The sequence below is a fragment of the Anas platyrhynchos genome, chromosome 1 (assembly GCF_047663525.1).
Source record: "Anas platyrhynchos isolate ZD024472 breed Pekin duck chromosome 1, IASCAAS_PekinDuck_T2T, whole genome shotgun sequence".
NCBI lineage: Eukaryota > Metazoa > Chordata > Aves > Anseriformes > Anatidae > Anas > Anas platyrhynchos.
Window position 1 is genome coordinate 48403194 of NC_092587.1, and position 19250 is coordinate 48422443.

The following is a 19250-nucleotide window of genomic DNA, read 5'->3' on the forward strand; positions in this document are numbered from 1 at the left end:
AAGAGTACTCGGTGAGAATATATATGTTTTTAAAAAAAAATCTAAATTTTATAAAAACAGTGGAAAAAAATGCTTGGTGGTCTAGTTACAGTAGTGTCAGCTGAATTTTTGCATTCTTGTACTTTTACGCTTTAGTCATATCTTCCTAAATACGTACCTTCAAATTAATTTATTTTGCCTCTGAGCCAAAAGCTGAACTAGCAGGAAAGAGAATACTGTCTTCTCACACCCCAAAGAAGAATTCTCTCAGAGGTGCAGTTACTGATGTATCGAGAACAAGACCCAGTGTGCCTACCTCATATGATATTTATTGCCTTTGTGCAACAGGCTCAAGGATCTCATCAAAGAAGACCACTGTAGCATTTTCATGAAAGCTCTACCTTTTCTGAATTTTCCTCCTGTTGCCAGAAGAGAACCATAGGTTCACTTTTTGATCATGCTTCAATATAGGCATTACTACACTATAGCTGTGCTTTCTGTAAAGATAGTAGTCTTCCTTATTAGCATGCACTAAAGAGTGGCTGATATAGCTGGTCAGAGGCAGCTCTTCATGTATCAAAATATCAAATATAGGAAAGACATGAAATCAGCTGCCCAGGCAAACATGCTCTGTGAAAGCCCTAGGAAGATTTGACAGTTCAATTTAAAGTCTCAACCTCCCAAAGGGAGTCTCAAGGAAAGGTTCCTCTCAGAGTACCCTGGTAGGCAAGAGAAAGAACGTAATTATTTAGCCCTGTGGCAGATGCAGAATGCTCCCTAAGTACGTTTAGCGGTGGTGGATAGAACTTTATTTTACCTTCAGGCAAGTCTAGCAGCCCGTTATGCATTGAGTAGTGTTTGTGTTCTGTGGTATGCGGTGAAATTGCCTTCCTTAGAGACTTCACAGAAGGTGAAGGTTCCTTCAGCCATCTTGCCATGAGCATCCATGGGGGCTTTGCGGTCTCCAAAAAGTGCAGGAGAGATGAATGTCAGTAATTAAAGTTCAAGCTGTATTACATCTTAAATTGTAGCTTTGCTCACAGCTCAGAATTGCAGGGTTTCTCCAGCTGTAAAGAAGCATGTATTGAAGCTCAGCATGGATGCTGGAGTGTGTATTTGAAAAATACTTTGAGATCAGCAGGTGAAAAGCTCACAGATGTGTAAAACATTATTCCAGGGATCCAGTAACATGAGACAGTTTATCTGTGTGTATAAAACGTCTAAGTTATATTAACTAATAGCCCTTCAACACCTGGATAATGCTAACATGAAAACAGCTAATTTATTTGCTGACAAAAGACAATTTACCTTGTATAAAATCTTCTAAAAATAACTAAACACCCACTTTCTGATCATATCTGTGATTGGGAACCTGTTCTCTCCTTTTAAAGGAAATTAACTCCTTTGGGACATACCTTGATTTGAATTTCCATTGTCAACACAAAATATTCTTAAAGAAAAATAATACTTACATTATTGGTGATCAGTCTCAGTCATTTTATGAGTCCAAGAAAATAGATGGAAAAACAGGAACTGCTGAGTACTTCAGCTTTTAAATCTCTACCATTACTATCCTCTCTAAACCATAGTTTTTATAGCTAAATGTTTAATTCAAAATCTGATACGTTTCTAAAAGTGCAATTAGAAAAAAAAAAGAAACAAACAACCAACAACAACAAAAAACAGGAATGACCATTATCTTAAATGACCAGATATTAATAAATATAATTTAAAAATAAATGTTTTTGTTAACTTACATTTTACTTGTTGAGCTTTTAGGTTAAGTTATTAAGCTATGTGTGATAAAATTAAAGGATGAAAAAGCCAACTGAGGGTAGCAACGTTGTTTTTCAATAAATTTACCATGATTATAAAAATTTTACTATCTATTCAGTTTACATACTATTTTGGGTCTATCTTGGAAGTTAAAGAAACCATGAAAGAAAGTCCTATGCTCAGTAAATCCTGAAACAATTATTAAATTAAGAAGAAAATAATTAGAAAAGTTGAAAAGTTGTTAAGAAGAAAAATATTGGATAGATGTAGACTGATCTATACTTATGAAATATTAGCTTTCTCCACTGTAAGAACAAAAGACAAGCCTTGTTATAAACCACTAGTTTTACTACCTGAATTCTTGATGTTCCAGTTCCCATTGATAGACTTGATTCTCGGTGAAAGTTAGTTCATTCCAAATACATCCTCTCTTTATTTGTTGCCTGCTCCAAGGTAACTGTTACCACCTGTGTGTGTTTGTTTGTTGTTTTTGTTTTGTTTCTAGATTTATTCACTTGTTTTAGACTAGAAAATACAATTTAAGAAAGCATACATGTAGTGGCAGGAATGAAAATCTTGAGTGCCAAAAGCAAGTGGTACAAGAAGTGACTGTTTTCTGGTTCATGATAGAACAAGGTTTCATTTCTAAAATATCCCACAGTACAAATAAGTAACTAATAGATAGCTAAAAAAAAAAAAAAAAAGTGAGTCAACTGTTAAGTCATTACAGAACATAACAGGTAACTGAAGCACTTCAATCATACTAAATAATCACTACTGACATCTACTGATGTTATGGACATTTATAATATTTGTATTAAATTCTCAACATCTTTAAATGTTGTAGTATTTGGTAACAGATATAATTGTTTAGAAACTATTGATATTTTCAAGACACAAATCCTGTGCTATTCACCTGCTAAAAACTCCCTGCCAAGTCTTAGAAAGAGCTAGGGAGTCCAAAGGCTCCTTCCCAGAGTTCAAAGAGAACCTTCAACCAGTAGGGATGTGGCCTAGGAATTTGAGTCCTACCTGAATCCACCAATGGTAATAGCAAGAAACTACCAATACCAGCCTCCAGCCTCTCAAGAAAAATACTTTTACATGGTTCAGTTTTCCATGGTATTTAAAAAAGTTTCTATTTTTAAGTGTATCTTTAAAACATCTTTCTAACCCAGGTTTGAAAGTATAATATCTAGACTTTCTTTATCAACTTTGGATTCACTGGTCTGTGTTTCACTTTATCCATGTCCTGGATCTACCATGTGGTTACAGGGGAAAAAATATATATATTTTTCTGAATATATTTTTGTCTGTTCATAAAGTTCAGGTCAAATAATATGTGCTTTACAATGCATTGTACATTCTTTTGAAACTTACTTCTCCTGTTTTATATACTTGTCCTGACTAACAGTAATAGCAAATGCTAGAATTCTGTTGTATTATGTTTAAAAGTTCATTCATGCAGAGCATTTTTGTCTAGAAAATGAAAGGAAAACACTAGGAAAAGAAAATAGGTAGAGCAGAAATTTCTCCTTGGCATCTCAGCAAGGAAAGTGATGGAAACAGTGAACACAGTCCCACAGGGAGCTTTAAAACCAAGGCCCATGCCCACAGATGTGTGTGCGTGGGGGAGGTGTTGTGAGTTTTGTTCTTTTGTTTTGTATGTGTTTGGTTGGATGGTTTGTTTTCTGGGTGGCTTTTTTTGTTGTTGTAGGGTTTTTGTTTGTTTGTTTGTTTGTTTTTTGTGTAGTAGTTTTCAGCTCATGGGATTGATGGTTTGAACAGGTCTGTACAACATTGTCAACAGGGTTACATTTGCTATACATGCAATCTTACGGTAGACTTCTCAGGCAATCTATAAAGAGTAAAAAAAGTGAAAATCAACATTTAAAGATTATGTGTGTACTCTCTGTGCATGCTCTTAGGTGAGAAGACACCTAGGAAGATATCCCATACTAGCCTGGTGTTCATTTCCTGGAAACTATTTAGAGTGCTACAAAAATCTGTTAAGGAGAGAATGTTGGCAGTTTTTATTTTAATATGAAAAATAATGTAATAAATATGAAATAATATAAAAGAAGTGAAAACTAGAAGCCCACCTGATTTCACAGTAACTTTAGAAAAACAGGAAGACAGATAAAATAGGAAAGATTTAAGAAGGAGGGTATGAACACGAAAGGGAAAATCTCACTTTTTCAAGGGAAGCCACGAAAGAAATATTTAAAAAAGGAGACCTATAGTAAGTTTCAGATACAGGTGAGGAAAAATGAGAAAGGAACTTAAGATAGGAATCTAATGAAAATCTTGCAGCTTTCAGGGTCAGGGGCTAAAATTTATTTTCTTTTCTTTATTTCTCTCACTCTGTGGTGGAGAAGAGATGACTGTTTCAGATGACCTGGAGGAAGTACATCACTAAATAACCAATACAATAAATAAGTAACATAAGCAAAATGTCAAAGAGTCACTAGAATATATATAACATAATCTGTTAGAAAGAGGGAGATAACAGCTCTGCAGACTTTCTAATTCTTTCATGAAATTATCTCAACATTTATTTAAATGTTACTCACTGTGTTCAGACATATTCACAGTGGCTCTCTTCCTTTGTTTGCATGAAAGGAAGCTGAAAGCAATCCTAAAACATTTATGAAAAATGCTCATGTCCCTAAAATACCAGTAACAAACCTCTGCCTTCAGATCATAATAAAACTAGAGCTGTGCAATGACTATGTGGTGAGAAAAGGAAAGTGTAAGTTTACTGGAAAGTACAGGAGATCCCACCAAACCACTCTTTATGGCTACCCCTTTGAGTTAGTGCTAATTCTGGTAAATCACAAAGTAAAGATTCAGAGTGGTAGACTTGTATCTATTGCCTGCTGCTTAAACTGTGAACCAGGCAAATATCAAATATCCAAAGGTTCATTCATAATTTAATGTTAGAAATTTCCCCAGTCATTGAAATACTCTCTTCTGAATACTGTGAATATTCATAAGAAATATATGTTTCACCTCAGTGCACGAATAGTCATACATAGTACATCTGCATTGCATCCACATTGATTAAATCCATGATGCATACCATGCTGGCAGATTGCATGAATCACACAGGACTGTTGCTGTTCTCTGATAGAATGTTTTATGTCAGTAACCATGACAGTGGGAATTGTAATGTTGGCAATTCTAGTGGTTACTTCAGAAATCTCACGATATTTGATTTTTTATGTAATGTCTTCATCCCTGAAGACTAATGATTGTTTCAAAAATATTTTTCTTCCTTTCTAAAAGAATTCTGTCCTTCTTGATAAGGTATATATCTTCCAGACCGTTGACATTAAGTCAGTCAGAAAGAACACAGAAATGGTATTTGCTTGATTATAAGATTTAAGAATGTATCATTACTCATTGGTATTATTATTATTATTATTTTGAGACAGGAGGCTGAGTCTATTTGTACCGGAAATGTGACTCTCACGGAAAAATAATTCATAAAATCTGTAGTTTACAATATTTGTTATATTTTGAAATATGTGGTCACTACAAGGAGTGAGTGGAAATGGAAGTGAGCAGATAAGTTATGCATTCATTTTAAAACCTTTCATTGGGTTTTTACAATTCTTTACACTATCATAATGGAATTGCACAGTTGATCATAATGTATCTTTTTTTTTTTTTTTTTTTCTTTTTTTCCTGTGTTCCTCACTCTGTTCTGGAAAACAATGTTGTAAAATTTGGGAAGATAAACAAACAAAGAAACAGTGTAGTAGTATACCAGTTGGTCTACTTTTGTGAAAGGCCATCTCAGCAGGGAATGGAATTCATTTTCTCATTCTTTCCAATGGGAAGGGTCAGAGGTATACAAAAATAATAATATGTGAAGAAAATTATTAAAAGTCCCAAAAGGATCTTAATGGAACATGAATCTTATAGACTGAAGAGCAGGAAGAATATCTGAAAAATGGTTGTCATGGTTGCATTTTAAGAGTTTCATAGATTCCAGTAGAAACTGTGTTGCTCTTTTTGTTGTTGTTGTTGTTGTTTCGTAAATCACCTGAGAAAAAAATAATTCTCCAATTCTTCAGGCTTTTTTTTTTTTTAAATTAAAATGTTCCCATTAGTACTGATGATTTCATAATAAGAAAAGGAAAGGTAAAGAACAGACTTTTCTTTTGAAAGTGGGAGGGAGAAGGAGGTTGTGGGTACTACTCTAAAGAAAAAAAAATGTTTCTTACTTTTGTGGTTGGCAGGATGCAAATTGTGAAACCACTCCTATTTTCAAATCCCACACAATAGAGAACAAATTCCAGTAAATACTGAAGAACACGGACTGGGAAAGTTTCAGTGAACTCTTCTATTCCAAAGCATTCAACACTACGCTGAGTTCCCTGCCATCCTTCCAGAAAGCTGTCCTTGAGTCCTGTATTTTCCCTGACTAAGTCTCCTGAACCCATGAGTTTGCCATTCACCCCATTCATCCCAGAGTCCACACAGCCCACTGTTGAGATGAGGCAGAGCTGGGCTTTGAGCAGGGAAGAACACATAGCAGAGGAAGAACAGACAGCTGCTGGAGAGACTGCCCCCACCGGGAGAGCAGCCGCTGATGACCACGTCTGGGAATTACATGTAACTCAGTCCAAATTCTTCAGCTGGCAGCAGCTGTTAGTGGAAACTAAAGGAGACTTGAAAAGAGCCCCATTTTATGGCCCCTATGATAATAATCGTGAGTGTTGCAATGCAATAACACATGTATCTGAGCTACAGCATTCAGGTCTCCCTCTGCCTTTTGACCCTTGCTCCTAAGCTGGGAAAGGGAATGTTTATTCAGGGGAAAAAGCCCCATCTCTGTCTGTTGTAAACTGGATAGGAGGTGGGAAAAAAAAAATAAATATATATATATATATATATATGTATGTATATATTTATTTATTTAATAAACCAGGCTCTGCTGCTTTAAGTTGTTTGCAATTGGCACCAGTCACATATTTCTTATTTTGACTATGTGGTCTCAGCATTGCAAGGATACAGTTCCCAGGGAAGTGTCCTCATCTCTGGACTACAGACTCAGACTCCTTTTTGCTTCATCTCTCGCACTAGCCCCATAAATCTTGCATTCCTTTTCTGCATAATTGTATGGCTTCAGCAGAAATGTGGCTTCATGCCACGTTTCTGATTCTCAGTTCTGAGAAACTGGAGCAGTGAACTGAAGACCCTTCATAGTGGGGAGGTTTCAAATGCCACCCTTCACATTTTGAGGGTTAAACAATTCAACAGCCACTTGATCACAGCTCCTGCAGCTGATCAGGTAATTCCCCGAGCTGCAAAAGTAATGAAGCTTGCTTTGTATATCAAAATCCCTAATCCTCTTTAGTCCTCGCAATATTCCCAAATCCTTGCTACATCTCCTACACCTGTTTGGCTGGCTAAATGGCAGCATGTGTGAGTTGGGCTGGTCTATTACTACACAGGAGATGACTAGCCACAGATTGCTGCTCTCTCAGGGACTCAATAAGGGCTGAATTATACCAACCTCACTGTATCATTAGTTTGGCTCATTTGTGCTTAGTTTCTGGTCTCATGAAATCTCCAGACCCATCAGACTTCTGTCCTTTCCAAAAGGAGAGGTAATCACAGATAAGCAGTCAGACATTGCAATTGTGTTAATCTAATTTATTTAAGAAATAATGAGAAAATACTACACATCACATAGGTAGGATCCCACTGAGACAAGCATGATTTCTGAAATATTACCTTCATCTCCATCCTCCTGCTATGGAGAGATTCCTGGTCCTGGTAACCTCTCTCTACTGAACATCTTCTAATTGACTCTAGATGAGCCTTTCCTTCACAGAACTTCCAAAAGTGAGTGTGGGTTCTTGTTGTCTATGTGAAAGAAATCCATTGATGATCCAGCTTTGCTAGGCATCCCTCTAATACATTTGATCATATTGTTATATTAGTTATTCCATAAATCTGTGATGTATTTACTAGTGTAAGAATAAGTTAAGAATAGGAAACCTTCTGCTGGGAAAATAAAAGTACAGTTGATCCTGAGCAACAAGGGGAAGTGTTTCAAGCTCATTTACTTACTTATTTATTTATTTATTTATTTTTATTAATGTTCTCTGGTATATTCTACTCTTTATGTATTGTCATATCCATGCATGTTTACACACATACATGTCTGCTGGTGGGAATCGCTAAGCGCTAGGGGTTGATGATGTAGGATAGAAGAAGATTTCCATTTGTTGTAATCTACAGAGAATGATCTGGCACATATTGCAGGAATGGATATTTGTTTAGCTTCGGTAAGGTAGACATGATTTCTCTTGAGAACTATTTTAGTGCAAATGGCAATAATTTTCTGACTAAAGATAAAAGTTCTTTCGTTAAGTCCCTTATGTTTCCAGAATATTTAGGCTTTTAATTTCAGTGTAAGCAAGCATTTTGTAAGGGTGGGGCTATACCTTTTCTGCTCATTCATGATTTTTTTTTAATGCATTTAACAACTTATATAATAACTGATCTCGTTTTATTCAATCAAAATTAATAAAACAATATGCACTTTCAAATTAACAGATAGAAAGGCAGAAATATCAAAATCTTTAGTCAGTTTTATGTTAATCTTGGAAACCAGAGGCCTGAAATATTTCCAGAGAACTGAATACCAAACTCTGTATCACTGAGTATTCACATAAAAAGTCAGACTGCTATGAAAAATTGCCATATAGCTTTCTTTTTTATATTCACAAGCTTGAATGTAAATATATAAAAAAAAAAAAAAAAGCTGAAATAGTTGTGTAAAATGTTTTAAAAATGATTAAGAAGTGACTCAATTGATATTTTCCTGTACCAGCTCCTCTGTCAGTTGACATTATATAATTTCACAGAAAGGCATTAGTAAGTGGACATAGAGTCACACTACAACAGGTTTTCAGAAGTATATGGGCATTAAGTCATGGGAAATAAGTCATATGAACAGCCCACAATTCCCCTCTAAATTCTTCTGTCTTCCAGCCAGAAGAATACAAGAATCATCCTGGGTATTGGAAATTCTAATTTAAGATTCAAGAGCTATTTTAGCTTCTAGTGGGATTGCAGTTTTCTAGATTCATTTCAAATTCTGTCACGCTGTCATGTTAGACTCCCCCATTCATGTGCGCTGCTTATGTACTGACCTGTTATGACTAGAAAGACTTGAAGGATTGCTCCTCAGGCAACAAAACTCTAGAGAAGAGACTGGTTTCATGAGCTTGCAGGTCTGGGATAGATGTAGAATACAAGTAGAAGTGCTGTTGTAGTGCAAATCGATGTAGATTGGACAAGTGGTGAAACACTTGGATCCAGTCCACAAGTTAAACACAGTTTAATCCTGAATTATTAGTTGATAATTTTATAAGACAGTGTCCAGATCCACCCATTTACAAACTGTTGTGTCACTAGAGAGCTCTATTTGATATAGCTGTCAGTTGGTGGGTGTACTGTACTGCTTAATATTAATGTAACATCTCTATGGCACATGAGGTGTATCCTGTACTCCTATACACAATGCATGATACTTTGCTCTCCATATGTTCAAAACTCAGACAAGCTAAGGAAAAATCATATACCATGGTTTCAATTCAGCTGTTTACTAAACCATTTTTAGAAATGGCTTCAGGATCACATAACAGAATATACATGAGGTAGGTAATAAAACAAGTTCAATATTTTTAGGGATGGCAGTTTTATTCCTTGTATGCAGAGCTAGTAATTGCATTGTACCTCTTAGATTTTAGTACAATAATCTTTTATAAATCACTGTTCACAAAGGGTTATCTGATTACAGTTGTCTTACTATAATACGAACCACCACTTCATTACTTTGTGAAATTATCAGTTCTACCTCATTCACAGAAAATGCTTGAGCTTGTAGAATCTGACATGTGAAGCTTGAAGAGTACAGCTGGAAATTTAATGTACTGACAAGCACAACATAGTAATATTAATTTGTATCCAAATAATTCAATCAATTTTTGCATTTATATGTGAAAAATACCATTAAAATTTGCTAGACTCTGAAAACTTCCCATAACAAAATTATGATCTTAAAAAAACTGCTTTGGGGAGAGAATTTTTAGTTGCTGACATCACTGCTGTCTGCAGAGTACAGAAATTTTCCAAACACAACATGAAAATTATATGGTATTTTATTTTATTTTTTTGTTTATGTGGAGCTCTAGTCCCACATTTCTGAAAATAATTAGGGTTTTGCAACTGCCTTTAGAAAAATGAACTTCATGCCTAAATGAGAAAAAAAATATTTTAGTAATATGAAGAACCTTAATCTGTACCATCTATTCATGCTCTGAAAATCAGTAAAGTAAATAGCATGAGATATGAGATATACTCTTGTCATTTTATGTACAGTACATCCTTTTACTTATTCATCTGGAGCTGGAAGATTCTGCATTTTAAAACTTTTGGGTTCTGATGGGATTAAAGATTAGCCAGGTTAATCTATATTGTACTCAATTTTAATAAATATCAGACATATATTTTAATACTTGTTCAGCTAATGTTTGAGAACTTGGCGGGGGGGGGGGGAGGGAGATAAATTTGGAAGAGTGGCTAGGATGTTTTTAAATTCAGAAACCAACCAATGTCAGGACAACAGAATGTGTTCTACACAGAGTACTATCATCAGTTAAAGCTAAGTGTAAAAGAAGCACTTTTCAAAAGTTTAGGTCTGCTACACCCATATTAAGATAACTTAAGAAGTCTCAGTTCCAGGATTTGTTGGGGAGACACTGGTGATACTTACGGATAGATCTTTTTAAGAGAGTTTGAGTATACCTTCAGAAATATTTAAGCCTTTATTGTTAAAAAGCCCATTCTTCCTGAAAAAAATACACGTCTGTTATTAATGGCTATAAATTATTCCTACTAGCCATTCATTTAGAATTTCATATTCTGTAAAAAAGAAGACTAGGTAGGAAAGAACATTTTAATTTTGTGGTAAATCAGAATGACTATAAAAGATTTGCTCTATTCCAAGTCACAGTACGAAAGCAAAGCTGGGTAAAGTGAGTGTTATTTAACACTAAATAATTTCATTTCCATGACTTCATTGGACTTACATATCAGCTATTCAGAAAATAGTCCCAAAGAGAGTCTTTAATTTAAACTGTCTGATGTTCTTTTGGCAGTTGTAGTGAAACCAAGAGATTTGTTCTCCAGAAAACTTGGACATAGTTTCACATAGTTTCAACTGAAAGAAAAGTGGGGGCTTTGTGTCTTTTTTTTTTTTTTTTTTTTTTTTTTTCTTTAAGGTGGACTTCACTGCAAGTTATTCAGTTATTGTCAAATAAATAATATTTTTCTGGAAATGAATATAATTAGCCATCGTACTTCTTTGAAGAAAAGTTTATTGATTTAAATAGCAGGAAATGCTCTCTGTCCAAAAAATTTAGCACACAGTGAAACTAATAAATGCCATACCTCCTTCTGAAAGCAATTTTTATTCACACAATTCATCAGAGTTAAATGTGTTAGAAATAATTTTGACAAACTCAGTCTTTTCTGTAACTTGGAAAAAGGAAGAATGGAAATGTGAATAAATACATTTTAATTTGACATTGCAAAATAAAACTCTCTTTGACACTTTGGAGACAGAAATGTTGTCAAATAAGTCTTCATAACATACTTCAGGAAATGAGTTCTAGAAATGTTTACTGAAAGGTAAATACTAAGGAAAGTACTGACCCCTATTTGAAGTTTCTTTCAAAGTCGATTGTTTATTCTTTTCACTGTTCGTAGGTCTGGAAAGAGTGCCAAAAGACCTTCCCCCTGATACAACTCTGCTGGACTTACAGAACAACAAAATAACTGAAATTAAAGAAGGAGATTTCAAAAACTTGAAGAATCTTCATGTAAGTGTATAGCTGAACTATTACTTGGGAAAAAAAAAAAAAAAAAGGGCGGGGGATAGAAAAGGTGATTTTGGCCTGGTATCCATGTTTTTAAGGAAAACTGATGAAATGCTCTGTGATCTTCCTCCACCAGCCCTGCCTATTAATTTTCTTTCCAATTCCTCTCTTGTAAACTTTCTTCTCCTGTCATGGAAGTTCCTCGTCTGATTTAATCTCTTTGTACCTGCCTCCCTTTCAGTCTCTTGATCCCCACTGCAACTTTTCTCACCTATTTACTTATGTTTTCACTCTCTTTGGCATGGTGGTTTGGTTATTTCTAGTAAAAAAGAAAATCGTTCCCAATCTTGCTGCCTCAATCATTCATTACTGTATGCCTTCCTGTTCCACCTTGGAGCTCAAGGAGTGCTGGATATATTCTGTTTATGAATATAAATATTCAGTGCTATATATATTCTTCATTATATTCAGCTTTCTTTAATAATTTTATCTCAACTCCCCTTTCAAACCAAGCTCCTGCCCACTTCACTACAATAAAATTATGTTTTTGCCAAAAATCTTCTCTTACCAAAATTCCATCCTCATCCTTTTTTACCTTCCAGTCTCTTCCAACACTACTGACTTCTTTCTCTTTGCTAAAAATATTTTCCTTCCCTGTTTTCTATATACCCATTTTTTTTCTGGTTCTCCTATTTTCCAAGTTTCCATCAGAAACCTTCCTCTGCTTCCAAATTTGTGTTCTTCTATCAAAGGTCCTCCTCTTTTATTTCTTTGCTTATTATCAACATCTTAAAATTTCATACCTCATAGACTTGTTTTAAATGTGTCAAAATATCTTTCTTTCCAGATTTAAGAAATAATAATAATAATTAATAATAATAATACTTTTCTGCCTTGGAAAGTAATACCCTAACTCAGATATATTTCAAAATACTGCAGCAGAAATTATTTTTCTAGCCTGTCACCAAGTCTCTTTGTTCTGTGCATAGTTTCATTTGATCCTTTTTGATTATAAGCGTTATGAATCACTTGACTTCACTTTCTTGGCACTTCACAACCTCTTTCAATTCTATTGTTCCCATTTGCTACCAAGAAGCCAACTCCCACTTCAACTGTTCATATTTCTGATGCCATCACCCAAGCAAGTACTTTTTCAACCAAGAAGTTACATTTATCCCTTTCTACTTGGAGAAAAAGTCCTATAAGCATTTCTCTCTTTAATTTCTTCCAAATGCTCTCTTAAATTTTTGTTTTAATTCAACATCAGAAATAAAAGATTTGAGCAATTACTAGGGATGCAATGACAGTCTGTCCAAAATGGAGGGAGCTGCATGAGCAAATCACAATGAGGTTAGTCACATAATTTTAGCAACTACTGTATAGATATCTACATCTGATCTAGTTGTGTAGCCTATAGTCAGCAAAGAGAAACAGATGTTTCTATACCCTATTTCACCTGACTTATTTTGAAATCCTTCCTCATGTCACTGCATTAAACGAATCAGAACATAGTATTGAGGGTGAAAAGTACTGGCACCAATAACTTCTGCCTACTTGTCACTTAGCTCTGGTTTTTATTATACCTTGTGCTGTGAGTTGAGCACTTGCAAATAATAATTCATTGAGTTAATTCTATGGATGTTCTTTTCCTAATTACAACAGATATTTATTTAATTTAATACTATTTAATTTAATACTGAATTAAATAGGTAACTTCAGGTCAGTCATTTCTTCATCTTAATCCCCAAACTACCTAGGGCATATTTAGGCACCTGTGGAAATTTTTACAATAGTAATGTAAATTTCAACAAATGACCTTCAAAACAATGTGGTTTTCTTGGATATACTCAAGACAGAAAAAGAATCCTCTTGTCTCCTCCACAACATAATAATTTACCCACAGAGTACATTTATGTAAGTGGGCACCATCTTTATTCTAGGCAGGCATCATTCTCCTTGTGTAAGATCTGGGAATAGTTTTCCTCCCTTATATTATTCAGAGCCATAGTGAAAGGGGAATATTGCTTTTAATCAATATAATAAATAAATTTGAGAAAGTTTACTGTTGATAGAGGTCCATTGTCATTTTTTGTTTTAAGGATATGTGTGTGATGTAAATGTACATATATCACATATATATACTTTTAAAAATCATATTCCCAAATACACATGGCTTGTGTTTGACAGTGTAATGTTAAAAATTTTCTAGACTCCTTCTAAATTATGAAATCTTCTTAAGCTCTACTAAAGCAGAAAGATTTACATATATTATAGCTATTATTGATCCAAAATCTGAAATAATCAGAAACTGTAGTCAATCTTTTGCATAAAGTGACTACTTGTAGTAGGGAACAATTCCCTAAATCCCAACTCATACTGGTATTGGAAATAAATAAATAAATAAATAAATAAATAAATAAATATTCCTACAGACATCACTCACCATAGGACTAATAGTTTTTAAAAAAGTTTTTCATGAACAAGTTAATTTGAACCTGAAGTTCAATTTGTACTAAAAGCTGAAGTTAGCAGAAAGGATCTACTTATACCTTGTCTGTGGCTTTTCTTTCAATACAAAAGTATCTGATTATGTTCATAAATGGAAGAACAAGAGGACTTAACACCTACAAAGATATTCTGTGTAAATAATAATAATAAAATTTTTTAAAAAGTCAAAGAGCAGTTAAAATTTGCAGCTGTTGAATATGGCAAACAGGTAGAAAAGTATGAAATAAGGGAATATTTAACTGCAAGCAATAAATGCCTGCAAAGGAAGACAACCAGAAATCATTATTCAATAGTTGTGGTGTACCTGGTATTTTTGTAGCTTTCAATTAATCTATGAAAATGTGACTAAACTATTAGAGTTGTACCACAAAAACTGAATGAGACTTCATACTATTAACAAATGAAACATGAAATATACTTTTACTCAGAGGACTTAGGAGAAAAGTGAAAAATAGAAGACAAACCGTTTTAGAGCTAAGGACAGGGTTTTAGAGTTTAAGAAAATTGTCTGATACTGTGTAAAAGGTTTTCTTATTTAGACTTGTGGCAAAACAATTACAGAGATGCTATTGTAAAAAGGCAGAAGATATATATATATATTTTTTTTTATTTTTTTATTTTTACAACTGTCAGAATTTTCCAGCCAAACTGAGCCTTCTGGATAAAATACAATACTTTGACCCCATAGACATATTAAAGAATCCAAAATACTATGTGAGTAAGCTTTTGTGCACATTGAAAGAAAAGTTTACAAAAACAGCACATGGAGATGCATGTTATGTGGCAAAGCTAGAACAAACCAGCATAATACCTGGCACTTGGAAAAAGAGGTAAGAGATAATGGATATTGGATCACTATAAAAACAACACAAACAACAAAATAGTGACTGTATACTTTCCCAGCAGGAATTTTTCAATGCTATAGTGTTAGTACAGCAGAAGAAGATGAATGCACTATTGGCCTGAAATCAAATAGAATGTTGCTTAAGATATTAGAGATATGCAAAGCCACAGTTGCACGTGCAACAGAGCTCAACCTATTTGTATTTATACTTAAAGAATAGATTTGCACAAATCTTTTTTATAAATAAAGATTTCAGGTTGGGACTTAAAGTTATAACCATACACAAAATAAGCATTTATCATATTAAGTATGTGGGCAAATAAACTGAAAAAATATTTGTAACAATATCTAGTAAAAAAAAAAAAAAAAAAAAAAAGGACAAAATGTTTCATACCCTCATTATTATTTTTTGTTGTTGTTTTGTTTTGCTTTGCTCTGTTTTTAACCAAAAGAAGACTCCCTATGGAAGGACAACCATCTAGATTAACTGAGGAAAAGCCTAAGAACATCTTCCAGAAACACAGAAAAAAACTCCTAATAGATCAAAAAATATTAATGAAACACATTTTTCTAATGTTTCATTACAGCTTCAGTTCCTATTTCCCAATCATAATCAAATGAGAAGTTAAGTGAACTTACTGATCTACGAATCACAGAATGAAGAAGCAGTAGCCACAAGCTTACTGTAAAAAAGATGGAGATGTCTGCCCAGGTTCTTCCTGTGAACTTGATTCCCACTATCATCTATAGCAGATATTTTTAATAGAACTGAGAGAGAGACACTTCTCCTCTTTCCAGCTTGGATAATCTGTAGGTCTCTGACAATTATTCTGAGGAAAATAATTATAATAATAATATTTTATTATTATTTTTTTAAAAATGTGTTGATCTTTCTGAAATGCAACACTCCCTTAGAGAGATCCTATTTCCTCCTTTACATTATACTGAACACACTATGAGATTTTCCACTAAAGCAGCAATATGCATCACATAACATGCATATAAAGCATTTTTTTTTTTTTTAATCTGCAGAGGACAAAGAACTTTTTGTGTGAGCAAAATAGCAGGAGAAAATAGTTTGACATCCTAAAAATTTTAGAGAGATTCAGAATGTTAAACTAAAGGAAACAATAGAATAAAGCAGTAAAATAAACAAGTAATTTATGATAAAATAAATGACATAAATATTTGCCCCAGTTGACAAGGGCAGTGTTGTGCCCTTGAAGAAAGGGCAAGTGGCTCTAGAATGCCAGAGCATAAGGATTATTTTTATTGGAGCAGTAAAATGTAGAGCCAGCAGTTCTCTGGTCATCTGTGCAAGTCATGTTACACAACGCTTACTAGTGATGGCTCAAACTCAGTGCAAACTAGATCTACACCAGGCACCTCAGCTTGCTGAGATTACTCAACAAGCTTCTGTGGATGCGATCAAACTGTTTTCCACAGCCTTCTTTCCTCTAGGAAAGCCTTCTTTCGTCAAGTGGCAGGCTTGTTTCAATGCCATCTCCTTCTTCCATCCATTTCTTCCATCTCCTTCCTATGTTGTCCATTTTTCCTTGCCTTTCTTAGTTATGTCTACTTGATCCACTTTACTAAAACCTACCTTAAGACACAACATAAAAAGAATCCTTGCACCATTAATTAATTAATTAATTTATTTATTTATTTATTTATTTATTTATTTATTACCTTTAGCCTTTTACTGTCTTAACTCTGTATATCTTGGGCCATTCAGAAGCTAAAACATCTGGAATTCAATTCAGAGACCTTCTTGCATTCAGGGCCTCTTGGCTATTTCAAGTTTACCAGTCTTTACTATTGTTAAAATGACTTTAAAAATGAATGCTTATTTTGTAAAATTCTATCTTATGGTAAAACATAATTAGAGAAGGAAGTAAAGTTCTTTTGGGGTTGTTGTATTTTATTTTATTTTATTTTAGTCTGATTTGGTTTGGTTTCGTTGGTTGGTTGTTTTTTGTTTGCTTGTTTTTGTTTCCCCTACATGTGCACATTCATTCCTAATAATTTGGCAAAACTTGACTATATGTCCAGGATATGAATATGTCTTAATAACTGAAACCATAAGGAAAAAAAATATATATATTATTTTTATTTGGACACCTGATTCCTCAGCTTGCAATTCTTAAGGCATTACTGTACATAGCAGCACTGTAATAAAATAACAGGTAATAATATAATACATAACCCAGGAAATTAAAAAAATTCCATTGGGTCAGCAGATTGATTTTTCAGTTTAAGCCCTGAAGGCCACATGCATCATTAAAGATTTGATGTTAGGTAAGAGTACCATCTCCAGCTGGCAAAACAGATGTATCAGCATGTATTACGCTTGATAATAATTTGCTGATTGTTTTACAGTTCATTTCAGCTTTTGGCAAGGCTTTCACTTCAAACTGTTCTAAACTAAGAAGGACAGATGTAAGGATGCAAAAGCCACAGAACAGTTCCCTGAGATTCTCACATAATAAAGTTGTACCAAAAGATACAGTATCCCTCTTCCCACCCCCAGCCAGAGCAAAAATTGCAGATTTTGATAACACCAAGAAGAACAATGCCATGCTAGTTCCTACATGACTGCCACATGCACACTCTGCAGTTTGTCAGGGTATATTTTGACAAGAGCATGCTAGCAAATGTTCCAAAATCTTCATGTACTGTGAGCTCTCCTTTTTGTTTAGGCAATAAATATTTGAGGCAGAAACCAGACCAAAAGGAGATAAATGGCCAGACTCCCATGGACTTTAATTGTGCAGCATTCATGCAGTCTTTTTTTCCTTTTTTTTATTTTTTATTTTATTTACTATTTTTTTCAATTTTGTTGTAGTTGTTATTGTTGCTACAATAGTTACTGCTAGAGGTAGTTCAGTCACATTTAAAGTATCTTTGGAACAAAGCTTTTTTACTTCTCTGAGCACTGTGTAAATTGCAGATCATGATGAAGTAGTCTATAGGTATTACTACATTGCAATATATAGTAATAAATATAACAAAGTCAATATTTATACTCTAAGAGCTGAATAAGAGCGGCAAAAGCTATGCTATACATATCATGCTATATATGCATTTTCCTATCCATAGGATAAGAGTGTGAGCTGCCAGTGTTGGTGTCATCCCTCCCCCCCCCCCCCCCCCCCCCCCATTTATTTATTTATTTTTAAAAGAATCATCTTTATTCCTTCCACCAAGAAAAGGAAGCATGGAGGAAGATAGATTAAAAAAATAATAATAATCAATTCCTGTGGCTCTATTCCAGTATTACCCTAAGCTGTCACATTTCCATTTCTTAGGTTTGCCTAATTATTCCATACTAGCAGCATTACAAGTGCCAGCTATGGTTCAAGCACTTTCAGCACTTTCAGATTGACTCTCATTTTAACCTCTGAGAATTGCTTGCCCTGCACAAAATTAGTATATGGAGCTGTCCTATAGCAAAATGAATATAATAATGTCCCACCATGCCATCTGGGCTATATTCAGGAAACTTAGTCCATGTGCTTTTTTTTTTTTTTTTTTTTTTTTTTGTCTTACATCCCTTCCTCAATAACATTGCCTGCAGATGTTTTCCCTCAGATTTTCTTCTCTAGTTCCTGTTTTCACTGACCTCTAAATTCCCCTGAGTTTTTCATTTAATTTTATTGTGTTTTCTTTTAACTTTTGTTACATGCAAACCATACGGGACACATTCTGAGGAAAATAAACAGCAGCACTCCAAAGCTAATAACTTCTTTCTTTAAGTCTTGCATATAATAGAGTTATTGTGAAGTAGGAAAGAAACCCATGGGTATGGCTGGCCAGGTGCTCTGCTGGTGTGTTATCCTCATCATTTGCTGTTGCTCTGGGAGACAGTAAAACTTCTCTTGCAAATTCTGATGTGTGGGCTTGTTTTTTCTTTAAATCAGCACAGTGGTGTGAAAAATAATGTAGGTTTAAAATAGGAGGAACAGGGTCTTAGGCAGCATGATGCAAGAGAGAACTGATGTTCTGGTACAAAGAAATTGAAAACTACAGGCTTGTGATACTTTTCCAATACTTTTCCAGCTTATATCACCATAGATATGTTACCACAGTGAAAGTATTTTTAAGTATACCTTTGATAAATATCATCATTTCTAAATGAGATAGATTTTCTGAATGTTTGAATAAAAAAATGTTTTGTGTGTTTCTACAAGATAACATGATCATATTCAGGAAAGCATTGGCAAAGCAGAACAGATTAA

General features: G+C 34.2%; 1 protein-coding gene across 1 annotated transcript in view; it reads left to right on the plus strand.

The window, feature by feature from the left end:
• The window catches only part of DCN (decorin), a 33183-nt gene that overhangs the window by 2851 nt on the left and 11082 nt on the right, over window positions 1-19250 (plus strand). The window contains exon 2 of the mRNA XM_005012380.6: window positions 11551-11663. Coding sequence (XP_005012437.1) covers window positions 11551-11663 — 113 coding nt within the window. The remainder of the gene's footprint in view (window positions 1-11550; window positions 11664-19250) is intronic.